General features: G+C 48.4%; 1 protein-coding gene across 2 annotated transcripts in view; it reads right to left on the bottom strand.

Moving 5' to 3' along the window:
• COL5A1 (collagen type V alpha 1 chain) overlaps nt 1-19733 on the bottom strand; it is a 147485-nt gene that overhangs the window by 54968 nt on the left and 72784 nt on the right. For both annotated transcript variants that reach the window (XM_027687762.1, XM_027687763.1), the window contains exons 10-19: nt 15985-16026; nt 15682-15744; nt 9526-9600; nt 7779-7871; nt 5091-5147; nt 4919-4972; nt 4259-4312; nt 3398-3451; nt 1731-1784; nt 784-837 (exon numbers count right to left, since the gene is read on the bottom strand). In XM_027687762.1, coding sequence (XP_027543563.1) covers nt 784-837; nt 1731-1784; nt 3398-3451; nt 4259-4312; nt 4919-4972; nt 5091-5147; nt 7779-7871; nt 9526-9600; nt 15682-15744; nt 15985-16026 — 600 coding nt within the window. The remainder of the gene's footprint in view (nt 1-783; nt 838-1730; nt 1785-3397; nt 3452-4258; nt 4313-4918; nt 4973-5090; nt 5148-7778; nt 7872-9525; nt 9601-15681; nt 15745-15984; nt 16027-19733) is intronic.

Genomic DNA, 19733 nt, shown 5'->3' with positions numbered 1-19733 from the left:
CTCTGTGCTCCCTGCACACCTCAAATGGTTTCTTTTTCTCTTTTAGGATTAAAGTTCTCCAGACACTCGTTCTTCCCCCGCAAGACACGGGTTTGCTCTGTTCGACTTCAAAGCACTTCAGAGCCGCAACTAATTAATCCTCCCAACCCTGTGGTGAGGAAGGTGTTATTATCTGAGCTTTACACAGGAAACAAATAGCCAAAGGTGGAAAGAAAATATCGTGGAAGGGGATTAGAGCCTGGGAAATCCATAGCGGCTGCTCCGGTTAAACCACACGCTCCTCACACCCCCGGCTTCAGCATTTTCAATCTCTTCCCTTTAAACCAGGCTCTCTAGAGCTGTAATCACTTAGTTTGAGCTTTGCTAGAGACCTTTGATTATTGACTGAACACAGTGGAAAGAGAAGTGAACAATTTAATCTTTGATTCCCCCGCCTGCCCGGAATTTCTCTTCCCCAAGTTTTGCTACAATTCGCTGGGTCTCAGGAAAATCAGGAGCGATACTTTGCTCGCGTTTTTCTCGTGTTACCTTTTTTTTCTTTTAACAAAACCCGAGTTTTCTGACCAGATCTTTAAAACCAGATTTTTCTTTTCCCTTATACTCCCAGCTCCTTGCTGTGCTTCCCTCCCTCCACAGCCACCAGCAGCATCCCCAGGGCACGAGGACCGAGGTCTCGTGTGCCGGCTGCTCTTGCCACGTCTCTGGGCTGTTGGTGCATCTGCTTCTTGTTTGCCGGGGTTCGTTAGGAATTCAAAGGGCTGCTGAATCCACAGACAGACTTACCCTCTCCCCATCCTCTCCAGGTGCCCCTGGGGGTCCGTGGGGGCCTGGCTCACCCTGTAAAGGAAAGGCAGAGAATGCTTCAGAGAAGGCAGAAGCACTTTGGCAACGGAAAACATCAGGGAATGGTGATAAACCAAGTGATGGACTTGACTTCTCTGCCCGCACTTGCTGAAGGCGCTTGTACCCTCATAGCTGCTGTCTCTGTGCTCCCTGAAGCAGTAGCAGCTCCTCTCTACCCCTCATGGGCTCCAGCACCCACAGACTCATCCCAGGGGCTGCAGCTCATGGGATTTACTGGTGACACTTTGTCAGGGGACTGGGAACCAAGGACCTCCCTGAGGAGCAGGACTCGTGCTCTGCACACAGTTATTGCTGTGCCCAGGCCATGCCCCTCCAGTGCTGGCTGACTAAACATCTCTCCCAGGCATCATCTCCCCTTCTCTGTGTAACTTGTAATCATGATTCAATCTCTGCTGCTCAAACACTCCCTTGCTTTATAAAGCAGTGTCTGCATCTCCAGGGAGGGGAGGGACGCACAGCCTGCCAAAATAACCACCTCCTGGCATTTCTTCCCCCCCCATTGTTTAATTATAAAGCAAAGAGATTTAACCCATTGTCATTTCTGGCGCTTTCCATCCCCAACTGCACTGTCTAACAGCAGCTTTTGCCTCCAGCTTTAGTTTTTGGTTGCATTTTATTAAGGCATTTTTCCCCTCCATTCCAATTTCGAGCAGTCCGAGAAGGATCTTGCAGCTTCCTGGGATGGGAATGCTGGGAGGGAAGCTGTGACATCCCACGTGTTCTTAGGGACACTCATCCTCTCTTAATTAAACCACTGTGGCTCGTTCCCAGTAATAGCTGCCCTCCTCCCAGTTTCTCCCAGCCACCTCCTCCTGCCAAGGTTTTATTCCAGCCAGTGGCCTGAAGACAAGTGAAAGAAAACTTACTCTGTTTCCCTTCTCACCAGGCAAACCAGCCAAGCCATCAAACCCTCGGTCACCCTGAAAGAAAACCCAGGTTAGAGCACATTTCCACCTGCAGTTGAATATCCTTCCAATTTGTTTCTTTTCTCGTGTCAAGGAGGGATCGATTTTCTCCCTCAGACATTCAGCCTTCACCTTCCATCAGACCAGTGATGATTTCAAAGTTATAGATTAAAACAAGAAAAAAAAAAACCCTCAAAGTCATTTGCAGTTAAAGTCCTCCCAACACCTACAGTTTAAATGCTTTTCCATGTGGATTTCAGAGTTTCTCTGAGAGACTTCTCCATGATCTAAAGCAGGTTTTTGTAGTCCAAGTATTTATTTAGTTTTAATTCCATGGAATTACAAACTGCAATCCACTGGGGACCAAACTGGACACTGGTGTTCCCTCACCTACCAACAGGTTCCCAAACACCATCCTGAGCTTTACTGCAATCTGTCCCATACATCCTTTTTAACCCTCCTGGACACTCCAAGGAAAGAAATATATGTAAATAAATTCTGGAAGTTGTCTTAATGAAAGTAGGGCAGGAATGCACAGAGAGTTATTTCCCAAATGCCTCAAATCTTTGGAGAAGGGAGATGGCACGGGGGTGTTTGCAAATCGTGGGTGACAGCGAGCAAGGCCCCACAGACAGAAAAGTCCTTTTTTCTCTGTAAAGGGGTGAAGCCACTTGTGTTTTCACATCCCCATGGTATGTGAATTGCTAAAACAGTACCAGCTCCTCCCTTCTACAAAGGAAAGGAAAGCAAGGGAAGGGAATTCCGTTACCCCTGGGCAGATGGGAGGACAGACTGGGCTGGCCGAGGCTGGTTGGGATGCACCCAGAGAAACCTCCAGTTCCCTCCTTTTGGCAGGTCCTGGAGCATCTCTCTGCCTCTGCTCACAGCAAATTTCCTTCTCCTTCCCAGCACTGCTCGTTATTCTGCTTCCCTTCTTCCCTGGCATCCCCTCCTCTGAGGGCAGTCGACGCTCATTAAAGCACTTTACAGGATAAATGATTTGCAGTCTCCTGTCTCTGTATCAAAACCCCCCATCTATTCCAGCCTTAAGTATCTACATAATAAAGTACTTAAACCTTCTAAGACATGATTCCCTGAGCAAACTTCCTCTGCATTCAATTTGAGTGGAGCAGCTTCTTCCTTGCTTGGTAATACCAGCAGAATGAGGGGATTTTGTCTAAAAAGTACAGGGAATTAGAATTCCTCACCACACCTCCTGCATTTCCTCACTCAGTTAATAGGTATGTTTTTGGTAGTTATATTCTAGGATGTTTCCAACCACTCATTCATGTTTGGTTTTTGTAATTGGGATTCTGAAGTATTTGTTCTACAACTGCAGCATATTTCATTCTTAAGCAAGGGAGCATATTTCATCCTTAAGAGGATCCAGCAATTAAAAGAAGTTGTATTTAAAAAAAAAAACAGAAAGAGAAAAGAAAAACTGCTATTGTGCCTTCTGGGAGTGTGTTTAACCTCCCTCCCTCAACTTCCATAACTCCACAGAAGTCTCTGGACCACCGAAACAACCTCCTCCAAAGCAAGGTGGGCTCCTTCTCCACGGGTCCCTCAGTTCATTCCTGCTAAAAAGCAGATGCAGATTCCCAAAAGACATAAATATGTGGTGCTACCTTTGGTCCTGTCTGGCCTGGCATTCCCCGGGCACCGTCGCTGCCAGCTCGGCCCTGCAGCAGAGACAAGCAAAGTCAGACACAAAGGGTAGGTCGGGGCCACAGGGACATCTGTGCAAAGTGAGGGTTTATTTAAGTTGGATCTCACAGGTTGGGGAGGGAAAAAAACACTGCCCTGTGTTTGAAGCAACATCCAGGCTCAGCCTGGAGTTAATGAGAGGTGGGAGACAAACAGCAGCAAAGCTACTTCACTACATGGGATGCTGGGACATGGTCATTGATTTTTATTTGAAATAATTATCTTCCAGCACAATTTAGGATATGCTAATGATGATGGCTGCAAATTGAAATTGGGATCATTTCTCTTTTAAGGAAGCCAGAAGTGGGTCACACAAAAGACCTGCTCATTTCTTCCTCTGGCAGGAAGGATGGTGTAAAATAAAAATCACCATTGGGGATGTCAACAGAGCAAGTGAGCAGGATTTATACCAACTCCAGAACCCCCCCAGGGGCTGGATCCTCCTCACACTCCACCAGCCCTGGGGACTGTCCAACCAGTTCAAGGCATTTATGCAGCTACAACCTCAAAGCTGCAGAGCCAAAAAAAAACAACCAAAAAACACCAGGATAAAAAGAGTGGGACGTGTGGCCTTGCAGTTCTCCCCACACTGCCCAGTTTTTAACTCTCATCCTCATTCTTGTCCATCCAGATGTCCGGAGAGGTCCCGGACAAGCCCCTGCCTGGCCCTCAGCCGGCTCTTGTGCAACGCTCCCGGTGCTCAGGGATTGTTTGGCAGCAGAAACAGTTTCCAGCAGAAATCGTAGCTAATGCAGTGTCAGAGCAGCTGCCAGGACACTCACCCTGCGGCCTGGTTTTCCTGCCGGACCGGGAGGGCCCTGGATGCCTCGTGGACCCTGCAAGGCATCAAGGAGAGAGGATGAAATGGCATCACCCCAAGGCACGATGAACAGACTCTGCTCAGGGCCCAGAGCAGGCACTGCTGGAGCTGTCAGGGTCACCAGGGCTACAAAGTGAGAGGTGAACCCCTCAAGCGGAGCCTGTAGTTCCAAACACACAGGGAAGGCTCAGGAATGAGCATCTCTGGACAGGAATTGTGGGCATTTATCCACGAGGAAGCTTTTGCCCTGCAAGCAGCTCCACACGGGGTAGATAAATCATGTCCTCCACCAGCAGAAAATGGGAACTTCCCCTTAATGCAGGATTTACAGCTTGGAAGAACAACTTCCTGAACATTCCTGAACTCCCTGTGCTCCAGTCTATCTTGTATTTACAGGACCCCTCCATGGATGTCTTGGCAGGAAGGGAATACCACCTGCAGAGTTTTATGCTGTTGGCTTAAAATCCTGTCCAGATTCAGACACTTGGAGGGACATTTACATGCAAAATAGATGTTCCCACACCTTCCTACTTTCCACTGGCATTGGATTACTGAATCCCTCCTTCCCAACAGCCTCTAAAGCAGGACTGGTTGCTTCACACCTTCATTTGCCCACACTCACCTGCGGTCCCATTTCTCCAGCCTCTCCCTTTAGTCCTCCACTGCCCGGGGGTCCCTTTGGGCAGAGAACACAATTAATTACATTTTTCCACCACAGAATCAGGTCGTGTAGAGAAAGAGCCATTCATGGAGGTATCCCAGAGCCCACCCTCCTGTCCTGCCCCCTCACTCACCATGGGGCCCGGACGCCCCGTCAGCCCCATCGGCCCCGCGGGTCCCCTCAGCGCCAGCTGCAACACAAAGGGAGAAGGGGCTCAGTTGTGTCTCTGCTTTGTTGCTCCAGTGGGACAAAGCCACCACTGCACCACCAGCCACATGCTCTCTCCGTGCCCAGAGGCCACCAGCCCTTGGAGAAATGTTTTTATCCCCAGGAAACATCATGTGCTGCCCCACCGGCTCCTTTTGCCACCCACAAACGGGCAAACAACTCCTCTGTGCCCAGAGAACCTGCAGCTGCCCCATCCCTGCCACGTTAGATGGGACTTGGAGCAACCTGGTCTAGTGGAAGGTGTCCCTGCCCACCTTCCTGGATGATCCCAAAGGTCCCTTCCAACCCAAAGCGTTCCATGATTCTTTGAAACCCCCTGGCTGGTGCACGAGTCTGCTGAGAGGACATAAATATTTATGATCCCACTTCAGTTTAGGAGAATTTTTTTTCTTTATGGTCCAAACTGAACTACAGTTCTATTTGCAACAGGGGGCTTTTAGCTCAATAATTAAGGAGTCATGTAACCATGTATCAAGTGAGTAATTTCCACGGTGGGTAATGGAGCTGGTCCACACTTAAAACATCACTCAGACAATTTGTTCCCTCGTGACAATTCAACACTTTCAAAGAGTTGTAATTATCTGTGTACTCCAGTAATTAAAATCTACCCGTGATTGCACTTGGAATGGCATAAATATTGCACAAATGCTGGATTATGTGGCATCTTTTTACAACACCCCATTAAAAGGGAGATGCTCTGAACCACTGCTGGCTGGGATAACGTTTGGTGCCTAATGGAAGCCAAATTTTAAGGGAATAAATCAACCTAATAATGCAATTAACAGCAGTGATAACAAGAAAAACAAACCCAAAAAAGGAAAGAAGGCATCCTCCCCCTTGCAGGACTCCTTTTCCATTCCTGCCATATCCTGTAGCTTCACCACAAAAAAAAAATTACATTCATTTCCCTTTCTGCTTTGGTATCCAAGTTTTCAGCCAAAAATGTTGAAGTTAACCATGGAATTAATTTTTTCCTTTATAAAAATACACAACTTTTCATCCAGTGCTCCAAAGTTACCCAGGATTTATTTGGTTTTTAAATTTTTTTCCCCAAACCTGAAAATTTAAAAAAAGAAACGGACTTGGAGTGAGAGGAGGAAGCTTTTTTTTTCCATAAATCACAATTTTCAACAGGCAGGAAAAAAAAAAGAACAAAACCAGAGAGTCTGAGAAAGCAGGTGCTTCTCATGAAACCTTTATCAGGTCAAACTCACTATTTCCCAGCAAAATAAGATGCTGATGGAAAAACCATAGGCAAGCTTGAAATTAAGACTGACAAGGCAACACCAGAAACATAATCCGCTGATATTATTCTCAGAACAAGGTTAATGGACAGGAAAATGCAGTGACTGGTGGAATCAAGGCCCTGTACTCTACCTGAATAAGTATAAAATCAAACTCCTTTGTGAAAGGGGAGTTGGATGGAATCCAGAATAGCCCCAGCTAAGCCAAATTCCTTGCTATAAACCCAAAAGGAGCAAGTGTCACCCAGCTGGGTGGAGATCACAGTGGGTTTTATTTCATTCAAGGGTGAAATAAATTGCTTTTTTAGCCCATTTCAGCAGCCCAGCCCCAAAAAGTCTGTGCTGAAGTGACTGCAAACAGCCCTGAATAACAGACAGCACATTCCAGCTGCACACAGATGTGGGCTTTGGACCTGAGGAGCACATCTCAGCTCTGTCCCCAGATGCAATGTCCCAAAGCCATGTTCCTTTGGGAACTGCCTCCTTAAACAGCCAGAAGTCGGTTCCTCTTGGGCCAGATCAGGACAAACACAATATTGTGGCTTTCCCCTTCTGCTGGAATTGTGATTCTTGCATCTCTGCTTTTAACGTGGCAATGATCATGTTAAACAACTCAACTAAAAAAAAAAAAAAAACAAAACCAAAAAAACACCACAACCACTCACGGAAGAAAAATTTCTAAGCTGCACTGGCTAAAAATTAAGTTATATTCTGAACAGATGAGTACAAAGCCTTATACACCAAGTCACTCATCCAGGCAGGGAACAGGAGCTGTACTGGGAATGTGCACGACCAGCTTTTTGTCACCAGTAAACCAGGGATGATTTGATCATCGATCAATAAGGTCATCCATGGAAAGAAACATTGCATGAATAACCATCCTGTATTTCCAAATAAATACATCATAGAAAATTACAGATCTGCCTGCTGAGATTCGTGGGGCTGGGAACAGCTTCCATCAGTGACTTACAGTTAATTATTATGATTTATTGGGGAAAAAAACACACAAAAGAAGGGAATCCCTAGAGCACATCCACAACTGTTCATATGGACCCTCAAAACTGTCAGCACAAACAGCACTGGAGCCAACAGGTCTGGCACCAGCAAAAGGTCTGGTCCAAAGGCTGTAGGCAATGTAAAACCAGCTTACTGGGACCTGGACCCTCACTGGTTATTAATAAAAATCCAAATTGAGGTGGATCTCAAGTAATTCCATCTCAGATGGGAAATTATTGCCACCCCCACGAAGGGTGTGAGTATGAAGATATCTCCTCTGACACATTTATTCTGGTTTTCCTTTGCTTCCACGAGAACCTGCTGCAGGAGACATCCCACCTCCCATCACTTACCCTGGCCTGCTGCAGGATGGCTTGGGCTTGGGCCTCCTGGGCTGAAACAAGAGGTCCTTTGGATCCAGCATCTCCTCCTCCGCTAAAGCGGAACTGATGGGGACAAGACGGAGAAAGCAGGTCACCGGGTTGCTGTCCTCCCAACCCTCACAGTAGCCTGACTCCTAAACAATTTGGTTCAGCATGACTGACCCAAATCCATCACTGTCTTTCCAGACCATCCCATTAACCCACCGCACTCGGGTCACCCAGCTCAGAGCCACAAAAAACCAACCGCGCTTCCCACGTCCGCACCCGCCCCGCGAGCTCTGCCAGCCCGGAGGGACACACAATGGGGGGGATTGTGGGCTCTGCACGTGAGGACCTCACACACCACGGTTCTCACAGGGCTGATATTCCCTGTGTGGGTGCTGTTGGCCAGGAGACCCCGGGCAGACGGGGTTGGATCAGGTTATTTGGCCGTAGCCGCCCGTTTGCCCCGACAAAGGCCGGGTTTCTCAAGCGTGGCAGTTTGCTCCAAAAACCAGAGTTTGGCCTGTGGTTCAAGCCAGGATCCCTCAGCACTCCAAGGATTTAAACCCCCCAAGTGTTAATGTTTTATTTCCAAACTTGAAAGAGAAGGAGGTTAATGTTTCCTTCTGCCTCTTCCACCCCTTCTGCCTCTTCCACTTTCCTGGGCACACAGCCTCCTCCTGCCTTAGTTTTGTGCTTGGGGTGTTGCAAGAAGGACAGTCCTGGCTGCAGAACCTACTTGGATGGTTCTGTCACCTCCATTTCACCTTGGCCTTTCCCCTGGTTGGTGTTAGGTGTGTGACCACACCGACTTGGCAAGGAGGTCCAAAGAGATGCAATTTATGGGCCCGTGGTTGGTTCTGGAGGGGCCAACAAATTCATTGTAATGGCCAGCTGAGCTCCACGCTGAGCTCTTGGCCCAGCCTGCTCAGGAACCTTGCCAGGAACCTACCCAAGCCTCACCCAGCCCTTTGGAACCTGTCCAAGTGTGCTGAGGTTTGTCACTAAAAACTCCTTCCCTTTGGGACCCAACTACTTATTTTCAGCAGCTGGTTTCCATAGGGTTGTCTCACATCAAAGCAGACACAAAATATAACCATTCCTTCAGCATCCCAGGACCAAGAAAGCTGATTTGGTACTTACTGGCTTCATGTAGGAGACAAAAAACAATACAAATTAACCACTGGTCATCAAAGAAGACCAGTTTGTTCAGGTGCTTATAATTTTGGTTTTGAAGAACTGTTTGAGGTTCCTCGCTGTAGGAGGGAGGGTTCTACATGGAAATTTGGCCCTTGGAAGTGCCTTCAGTTGCTTCTTCATGTATTTTTGTTTCCAACACTGTGCCCAGGCAGAAACACTTAAACTTTTTCAGAGTTCAGGAAGTGTTTGGACAAGGCTCTCAGGTACATGGTGGGATTTTTGGAGTATCCTGTACAGAGCCAGAAGTTGGATCCTTGTGGGTCCCTTCCAACTCAGGATATCCTATGAATTCTATGATTATTCATCACTTCTGGAAATTTTAACCTAGTGCTTTTGATGAGTGAAGAAATTACAGTGCTTTGCAAAAAATAAATTTACAAGAAAAACCATCAAGATCCATCTTTTACCTCAAGGAAAATATGTCTTTGGTGTGAAAGACATGGGAGGCTTCTGCAAGAACGGGCTCTGAACAGCAACAAAGCCAAGAAACCTGACTCATTTAAATGTGGGTTTTTTTAGTTATGTTTGTACTTACAGGCAACATAAGCATTGTCCCTGGTGGTCCTGGTAAACCATCTGCTCCTGGAAGACCTGGGCGACCAGGTGGTCCCTGCAAGAAGAACAAACAAAAATAAACTTCTATAGCATCATTTTGATCATGTCCATACATAAGCAGCTGTGGCTGTAAAGGGATATGTCATGACATTGTCTTGACACACAGGGATTGAGTTTGCAGACATCCCAATGCTGAGGCAAATTTTGTGGAAGCCCAACACGACTTTTCCCAGTAATTCCCTCTTCTTCCATCCTGGCCCCCACATTTCCAAGCTCTTTCTGAGAATCTCTGCAATGCTGCAAGTTAATGGAATCAATGTTTAGTTGGATCCATTAAAACCTATTAAAAAAAATATGAAACTTCATAACTCAGGGACGGTGAGATAGAAATGGAGAAAGATAAATTCATTTCCGTAGTGTTCAGTCTTCTGGGTCATTCCATTTTTCTCTCTTCTGGTTTTTTTCCTTTTTTTTTTTTTTTAAGTCCTATGAGGCCACTTCCATCTCCAATGGAGCGATCCTGTCAGCAGCTGTAAATCAGCCAAACTCTGTGGATCTCAATGGAGCTGTGCTGATTAACATCAGTTTGAGTGTCTTTAACTCGTACTAAAGAAACGAGTGTGCAGTAAAAGATCTATTGATGAAGCTATAAATAATCAAATATGGCCAATTTTCCTAAGACAGCCCATGGATTATCTGTATTCCCAACTGTGGACTTGACAAAAAGTTTAGTTAACCCCAATTTACACATCCATCCAGTGATCCTACATGCAAATGAGGATGACATCCAACTACTCAATGTGTGTGTCTAATTGCAATTTTCTCAACAGCTTAAGGTAGGAGTGACTTGACCACGTCCCAATGAGGCCAAAATATGTCTTGGTGCTCATTTTGTGGCCAGACAGAGAGGATTGCCTGGCCAGCAGATCAAGATTGAGGAGTTGGATACTCCTTTATTTAGTAAATGCCAATAATAAATCCATCTATAGAGAACCAGTGTTGTTGGAAGGGTAAGCAACAGACACCTATGTTAGTCCTCACTCTCTTCAACTTGTCTGAAGCCCTCCAGTGCATGCAATAGTAAAAATAATAGTAAGATAAAACCCTGTCACAAATCTCAGACACAGATGGACGTGCTGCAGGGTCACAGAAAGTCATATGTTCACCCCACAAGGCACAGGGAGGTGGATAAAGGTGGGAAAAGGATCAGGGAAAGAGAAATAGGTAACGAAGTCCCTAAAAATCAGAGAATTAAAAAAACCCAAACCACCAAACCAAAACAGTTGGTGTGTTATCCTTGCCCCACAGTCTTCCAGAATGTTCTCTTTGCATTTCACACCTGTGTGCTCCTCCTTCTCCCATTCCCTCTACTTCACAGTTCCCTTATTGTCTCCTGCTTACAAAGGAACCCAAAACACCCAAGCCAGAGTTCCAAGCCCTAAATTAGAGCCCAGCACCAGGGAGGGGGGTGAGGAGTTGAGGCTACTCCACCCTGCCCCAGGCAGGACGGGGCTGTGGTGGGACCTGCACCACAATGACAGGGCAGAGCTGCCCCGCAGACCCGCGGACCCGGAGCCCGGCTCTGCACCGCGACCAGCCCGGAATAACAACGCTGCTCCCGGCGCTGCTGCAGCAGCCAGAGCTGCAGCCAGTGATTTATCAGCAAAAAAATACAGGGGAAAAAAAGCCCAGCAGCTCCCTCAGCAGCGAAGGGAGGCTGCAGAACACACCAGCCCATCCATTTTTCAAGACGAGCTCACAGTGTTGCGTTCGCGCTGTTTGCTCAGTCTGGCCGACACCGGAGCCCCTGACCCTGCTGATGAGGTGCAGAGGCCAGTCCCATCTGTTGGAGCAGAAGCCCCATAAATAATTTAGGCCAGACTTGCTTTATATAATAAACTTTCTTTTCTCTCCCTCTTCTCCTTTAACTCCACTCCTGCACATGATGGATCAGGAATGAGCTTTGTTTATCCCTCCGTGTGTGTGTGTGTGTACTCTGCCTGACAAATGTTGATGCAATGCTTTTATACCCATAAATGCCTCTTTTTGTTTCAGGTTGGGTGTGGGAGGTCTGTTCCTTGTGGGGTGGATCAGCAGGGGGCAAGGGGACGGAGGAAAATCAAACCCATAAAGCACTTTGTAAATTTAAATTCACGAATGCCTCGAAGAAATGCAGCCTGCCAGGCTCGGGGCGTAAATCTGTGTCGCTCTCGTTATGTAAATAGGGATTTGCTGATATATGGCAGCCAGGGATGGGGACTTCAACTCTCATTTGGTGCAGTGCTCTAAAATGCCACTCTGAGTGCAAACACTGGTGTAATATTTCAAGGGAATGGTTAAACTGAAACCTCAGCGTGTTGGTGCTGGGGGCTCCTCAAGTCGCAGGCAGTGAGAGTGGTACCCAACAGCCCACAGCACTGGAACTCAAAATTCACTGAGTGTCTCTCTCTCTCTGATTATTTCTGTGCCATTTTCAGCTCTGGTCAGAAAATTATGTAATAGAAGATCTTCCTTGCAGTTTTGGGGGTCTGCTAGGCAAGGCAGCACTTGCCATCTGATGGGAAAACCAGCACCCTGAAAACATCAAGCCTTGCAGAAGCCCAATAAGGATTTTAGGGATCCTATTGCACTTCTGAGGTGCAAAACTGTCCCCAGGGGAATAAGTCTTTTGGGACTCAATGGTTGTATGGTCTTGGAAGATACAGCTATTGCTTTGTGACCAGCCTTCCCCCAAGGTGTGCTGACCAACCCAGAGCACCCAGACACCCCAGAATTCCAAACACACAACGGGGAGAGTGATGGAGCTGCACTTTGCTCTAATGCTGCAGCTCATCCTGTTCAAAACAACACATTTTCCCACTTTCTTCATTCCAGCCTGGAGTACCCATGAAATAACCCTTCGGTCTCCCAAGTGCCATATTTCCTTCTTCCCACTGCTCAAAGAAACCTGCCTAAGTCATCCCCAACCGCCCTCCCCTCAGCTGAGCCCTCTGAAACCTCCCACAAACATGCTGCTCCACAGCTTTGCCATTGACACAAGTTCCTCTGCGTGTTGTAAAATAACTGGGAAAAAATGAACGAGCTGACATGATGAATAAACCAGAGCTAAATGAATGTTGGCCAATATTAACATACCTGAATATTGTCGGTACATTAATTCAGTGCACCTGCCTGATTGCAAATAAAAAGTCTTTCCATCAGATGCAGGCAGAGGGAACGTTCCTCCCCGTACACGGGGAAGTCATGTAAATTCATGAGCCATGCGCAGGGTTAATAATAAACAAATTAAAAGTGGAGCTGCTCTAATTGAAAAGGAGTATTTTAATACAGTCGCAGTTCCTGGCTCTGCAAGTTCATCACTCCTCTGTGCACAGTATGTTGCATTACACTCTGTTCTGGACACTTGGAAAAGCAGGATGTGCTGCCTGTGCTAGAATGCAAATTATTCCTTTCATTTTAGGGTGTGGAGCAGCATCGTCAGGGACAGCGTGTCTGCTGCTGGTTGGCTTTGCAGGGCTGTTCAAGAGGAGCTTGGCCAGCAAATGTCTGCATCTGCCTGGACAAATGACAGAAACACACTCCCTTGTCACCAGGGGCAGCATCCGGCCTGCCAGGAATGCAGGAGTAGATACAGCACATCCAAGGGAGAAGAGGAAGCTGAGCATCACGCAGGAGCCCGAGCAGGATGAAGACCTACCAAGAATCTGATGAAGCCACACAGCTCTTTTGAGTAATCCTGGACCACTGCAAGATGCAAAACGCAGCTGGGGCCTTGCCCAGCTCACCCATCCTCTGGGAAGCCAACACCAAGGATGCAGAGCCTGCCCTTGGTCCTTCAGGAGGATCCAGGGCTGCAGTGCCACAAGGGTTAATTGAGCCCAGCTCTCCAGGAGCAGTGGCCCTGGCTCACAGCCCTGGGCTGAGCCTGTATCGACTTTCTGAGCTCGCAGGCACCGATCGATGGAGCACAGTCAGGGCCCCTCGTTCTCAGTCATGTCACAACCACCAGCAACGTTATTACTGTTCCATCCAAAAACACAATAAATACACCAGGAGTGTAAAAGAGGTGAGGGTCTCTCCAGCAGTGCTCCGGGGGGGGGGAAAGTGGGAATGCAGCAGCCAGCAGACTCCGGCCAATCCCCCAGGGACCAAGAAGGCAACAAAGAACCTCTCCTAAAAAAAATCCTGGGCCCAGGTTATGGATATTGCCACAGGAATGCCCCAACAGCTGAGGAATCTCCTCAAGTGCACCTTAAAACCGCTGCATTCCCTTCCCAGTGCAGGCCAGCAATGATTTTAATTCTCTCAGTGGTTACATTTTGCAACCTGGGTGCTTCAGAAAGAAAAGGGAACACAGAGATGGCCACCACAGAGGAAACCACAGCAGACCTCTGGTATCACTGCAACAGTTAAAACAAGGCTAAGGGGAGATCCTTGGGGGCACAGAGATCTTGTTCTGATCTTCTGTAATTAAAGGAATTCTCCCTCCTATTTTTTCTGGGTCTCAGGTTGCTCAATTAAGACCAAAGAAAAAGAATGTTCAAGAAAAAATATATATAATCAAGGCCATGACATGAACACTTAAAGAATTTGCAGCAATTAAATGTGTGAGACACACATCAGAACAGCACAACTCGTTTATCCAGCCAGACCTTCCCGTTGTCTTTTCCCACCTTGTCCAAGCCAAAAAATCTGTCAGGAAATTAGGAAGCCCTACAAAGGCAGAAAGTCTGCATCTGGTCACCCCAGCTCATCCTTCCTGGGCACCCAGGAGGCAAAGGGGATGTGGTTCCCCACCTGGAACTGAGCTCTTGGCTCCGTGGAGGATGCTGTGGTGCACCACGGGTACAGAGCTGCCTTATCCTCCAGGAAATGTGCTCCTCTGCTCCCAGCACCAAACTGAGCTGAGACAACAAAGCTGATCCCACCTCAGCCTCTCTGCAAGGCCAGATCCTGTCTGTGCTATGGTGAATTTTCCACTAGATGTCAGGTCAAAATTCCTGCTGGGAAGGAGGACTGGGGGCAGTGGGCAGCCTGCTGCACATCTGCCCAGGTGTGCTCACCTGGCTGCCTCTGCCAGGGATGAGGAACAGGCTTGAACTGTGGGTGAACAAAAGCAAGTGAGGAGTGCATTGGTAACAGGGTCACTCCAGAGACTCAGCTCTTGAAGCAAGGACAGTGCCTTTTAATTTGTGGCATTGCCAAGCACTGGAATTGCTGCTGGAATGGTGCTCATGAACCACTCACTGACCTGAGGCTTGAGTTCAGCAGCTCCCAAAACACAGGTCACTCCTGATCCCAGGTGGGGACTCAGCAATAACAAATAAATATACAGCTCTGACTGAAGAGTGGTGTTAAATTATGGGATTTGGGGTCGCAATCCACAAAAGCACTTGGGAGCAGCTGCCTTTGATGAGACATCCCGAAGCCAGAGGCTTCTGCAGCAGCAGTTTACAAAGCAGTGGCTGCCAGGGACAAAACTGATTTACAGTAACATCAAAACCTAAGTTATTGCATTGTTAAAGCACATAAATCAGTCTCTAGTGCTGCTGGTACAGACCAATAATCCACATCCAGCAAAGGTGAAGTGCTGCACGAGAGCCCCTTTCCCATTGGGAGCAGCTTGGGACACAAAATGAGCATAAGGAAAGACCCAGAGCAGCAGTGCTGGCGTGACCCCAGGACTATCCTGGTCCCAACCAAAACCAAACCCTCTGCCAGGACTCACAGCACCAGCTGCAATGAGGATGCAGAAGAGTGGCTGAACTTCATTTTAGCGTGTTAGTGACTATTTTGGTGTTTGCTCATCCTGTTCTCCCAGTGCCACAGCCCAGCTCCTGCACTGGAAGGAGCAGCCAAAGAGCACAGACAGAGAGCAGAGGGTTTTCAGCCCAAGCTATTGGTTTTAACTTGGAAAATGGCTTAATACACTTGACTAACGTGGCTGTTCCCCAACCCTTTGCCCCAAAGGTCAGCACTGTACCCCACCATAAGTTCCTTTGGGGGTTGACTCAGAGGAAAGTGCTATTACAGGATGAGAATGATTTTAGGGCTCCAGAGACACATCACAGTCCCACTGTGCACACACCAAAGCACCCAAAGCCTCAGCAAAGAGGACAAAAACACAAATACTCACCCTCTCCCCTGGGTCACCCATTAAGCCCACAGGTCCAGTTGGTCCTGGAGGTCCTGGAAGGCCCTAGCACGGAAAAAGACAGGAAAAAAGTGAGCCACTAAAATGTGTTATTATTTGTAGCAGATTTATACAACGAGCAGGAAAAGATTTAGAGCTTTCTGTTTATTTTTGCACCAGAAAATCCACCCCAAAGCGCTCTGTGCACATGTGTGGCATATGGAAGCAATAGAGCCCGGGGACAGCCGTGTGCCGAGCCCTCCACACGCACCCCAAACCCGGAGCAAGGGGAAAAGTGCCACTTACTGCTGGGCCTTCAGGACCAGGTGGGCCTTCCACCAGCATACCCTGGGCAAGAGGAAGGAAAAAAAAAGTGATTAGCAAGGCACATCCCCCAGGTCACTTCGATTCCACGGCTTTAGTTAAGTCCTGTGCTTAAATATTTCAGGTCTTGCTGCTACATGGAGACACCCCAGAGATGAAGGGTTTCCACCCTCTTGGATGGCATCTCCTGTGTCCCTGTTGCCAGAGGCACATTGAAAAGCCAAATAATGTCTGTTTAAATCATTGAGGGCATGGCAAACAGCCCTTACCCCCAGCATCAGGCCCACCCTCACCCCAGCACAGGGTCACCTTCCTAAACACAACCCTTCTCTCTTTGCCCAAAAGCAGGCAAAAGGCAAACCCTGCAGCACAGCCAGCCTTGATGGTGCTGGAGCTTCAGGAAAAAAAGCTGTTTCTAGACCCAAAGAGCTTAAAAAGTAGTTAGCAATCAAATTGCAAGATGTTTTTTAAAATTATTTTTTCCAGCAGACTGCACTCTGTGATTTACTCTGTGTATGTAGGAAATCACTGTGTGGGCAAAATGGTAAAATAATGCTTCTCCATCCGTTTTAATCTAAATATTTTGTCATAACTTTATATCAGATCTATCATGTGCTCAGTAGAATTGAGGTGGGTTTTTTTTTTTCCCTTATGAGCATGTAAGAGGCAAAAAAGAAACCTCCCAATAAACCTGGCAAATGTTTTCCAGAAGACATCAGGATGATGTGTTGGGAAGAGCTCCACAGAGAGCACTGCCCCTTTTATCTCTGGGGCCCAGCAACAGCCAGGTCAAGCCAGGGCAGTCCCTGCACTTCCCAGCTCACCTGTAGGAAACAGGGACATTTCTCCTATGGGATGAAACCCATCTTTAAAAATCTGTAGATAAGCAGTTGGCTCACGTGGGTGAAGCCTGGAGGAAGCAAGTGCAGGGACTGGTCTTGGGACACCCTTAACTGTTCTCAGGCTCTGGTGCCAAAAGCCTTGGCTGACCCAGGGCAGCCACTCCAGCAGACAGGGCTGAGCTGAACAAATCTGAAATGTCTAGAGGAAAATCCAGGCATTCCTGCCCCAAAAGCCACAGTCTCTAAGCCCAGAGGAGCAAAAAATAGCATAAAACACGCTGCCATGGACCATCCCTGCTTCCATCAGTGGGATACATGTTTCTGCACCACTAATGCATGGCCAGCACTATTTTCTGCCTTTCCCAGTGTCCACACTACTCGTTACCACCTCGTTTAAAATCTCATTTAAAACCTGGCTTCCCCCTCAGTTGGACCTGTGAGGGGAAATTTGCTGCTGCTGCCACCACCACAGAAGTGCCTCTGCAGTCGTTCTTCACCAGGAAAGAATTTAGGTCACAAGGTTTCACCCTGTGCCCATATTTTGACAGCAGGTTCCCCGTGGGCCATGGAGACACTGCTCTCCTCTGGGTGGGAATTTGGGGTGAACTCCACACCCCCTTCCCCCAGCCTGCACTGACTATGAGCTCTTGCTGTTGGAGACTTCAACAGAGAGGCGAGTTCTGTTGATGGAGAAAGTGTGCCCCAGAACACCCACTAAGCACTGGTTCGTTTCAGACACACAGTGAAGGACATTGCAGGGAAAGCCTCAAATCCATCCCTGTTGAGACCAATGATGGCACATTTTTGGTGTGACAGGTTCTAAAACAAAAACTAATCAGTGTCTGGGCTGGGGCAGAGAATCACAGCCCACACAGGACTCCCCAGGAGATTTTTGGGCTGCTGGGTGCCAGCATTACCCTGCTCTGAGCACACACAGCACTGAGGTTCTGCTTCCCATGGCCACCTCGGACTCTGGGGACACTCCTCCACATGAGCAAGAGTCAAGGCTAATTAGCTAATTTGGGATGCAAACATCCTTGGCATCTTCCCATATTTATCTGTTGGTTTATGTTGAGCTCCAGCCTTAGGGACATCTGGAGATTCTCCTTGGCAAGAAACCTCCACTGTTTACGTGATTTCTCCTCAATGGGAGCGATGGAAATGTGTGAGGGTTTGGGGACAGGACCCGTGGGGGGGATGCCACCAAGGGCAATCACCTTGGGGAGAGCAGGCAAACCATGGATTTGGGACTGTCCCAGGGGAAAACAGGGTGTTGCCTCCACTAAATCAACACAAGTGAAGCCACTATGACAGAAACAGCCCAAAGTCTGGCTCCAACACACAGAGGTGCTGAGCAAACCCTCCCCAAAAGTAGATGTGAGCACCAGGGTCCCCCCAAAAAGGACAGAGGGCTCTGAGGAGGCAGCAGCACCCTGATGGCTCCAGATCTTGGGTGTCTGGGGTCCCTGCATCCCTCCTCTCCATCCCTTCTCCCCCTGCCCCTGTCCTGCCCTGCTGCCTCCAGCAAGTGTCAGCACAGAGCAAGGATTGAAGGACGGGCGGTTTGAACGAGGAGGAGAGAAAATCCAGCAGAATCCAACTTTGCGTTTGGTTCTTATTTCCCTTCTCCTGCAGCTCCCACCAAAAAAAAATTAAATAAAAAAAAAAAGGGGGAGATAAAAAGCGCAGCAAATCCGAATTTTCCTGCTAAAGAGGAGCCGCACGGAGAGGGACCGGGCGGCATTTGGTCTTGTTTACTTTCTGGCAAAAGCTGTACATGCTCCAGTGTTTGGAAATCGTGAAGGCGGCCAAATTCTTTCTGGATGATTAAACTTAACTATTTTGTTCGCTTTGTAGCGCTTCGGGCTGGGCTCCTGCCATCGCCTTCGCGGGGTTTGGCTGCCCACCCCTGCCCGGCGTTTGGCTGCTCCCCTCCTCCCTTCCCACCCCTCCGATAAGGAAATCGCTCGTTCTTCCTTTTGTTTGCAGTGGGAGCGAGACCCAGAAAGGAAGAGAAGGAAGGAAAGGTCGGGAGTGCTTTTATCAGGAACTCAGGCTTTTCAAGCCCCGCTGCTGCTGCAGCCCAGCTTCTCCCTGGCTCCCATCCCCACTACCTGCAGAAGTTTCAGGCAGAGGAGGAAAGGAAGGGAGAATTAGAAGAAAAATAGTGGCCTCGGGATGATGGGAAGTGCTGCTGCAAGGCTGGCTCTCTGCCAAGGAAAATTAGGTTAATTGAGCTGGTGGTGAGCAGCGAGCATGGGCTCAGCCTTCCGGGACCTGCTCAGGGGAGGTGGGTGCAAGGGCCTGAAGTTCCATCTCCAGCCTGGGGAGGAGCAGGAATGGGGGTACCTGGGCATCCTGACACACAGAGAGGGACAGACAGATGGGCATCGACCAACAGCCCCTTGCTCTGCTCAACAGGAGCCTCTGAGCAAGCCCCAGCCATTCCCATCGTGGGGCAGCTGGGCAGCAGCTCCACCCTCACCTCAGGGCTGCTCAGTTGGGCACCCACATTTTCTGCAAAGGGCACAGGCAGATTATAACCATTATTTAGAAAGAAAAACAACCTCAGAAGCAGCCCAGGGCAGAACAATAAAGAAAGAGTGTGCTGGGTTCCACTCCTGGGGCGACACAGGGTTTCTCTGCAAGTGGAAGCTGGTGGGACCCTGGGGCTGGTGCAGGAGCAAACCTCTCCTTTCCACAGCTGCGTGCAGGGAGAACCCTTTTATTTCCAGAGGGATGAACCCATTAGTTGCACAATTAAAGCCAACCCCAGGCTGCAAGTTCAGGTCAGGATTCGACCTGGCCACGGGCTGTGGGTGCTCAGGGGAGCAGGTTTGCTGTGGAGCCAGGGGCATTTCCAACCCTCTGGAGGGGTGAGATGTGCCC

The sequence above is a fragment of the Neopelma chrysocephalum genome, unplaced genomic scaffold (genome assembly GCF_003984885.1).
Source record: "Neopelma chrysocephalum unplaced genomic scaffold, ASM398488v2 Primary Assembly neopelma1_74, whole genome shotgun sequence".
In the NCBI taxonomy this organism is placed as follows: Eukaryota; Metazoa; Chordata; class Aves; order Passeriformes; family Pipridae; genus Neopelma; species Neopelma chrysocephalum.
The sequence above is the reverse complement of the archived record's forward strand: the minus strand, read 5'-3'. Positions and strand labels throughout refer to the sequence as shown.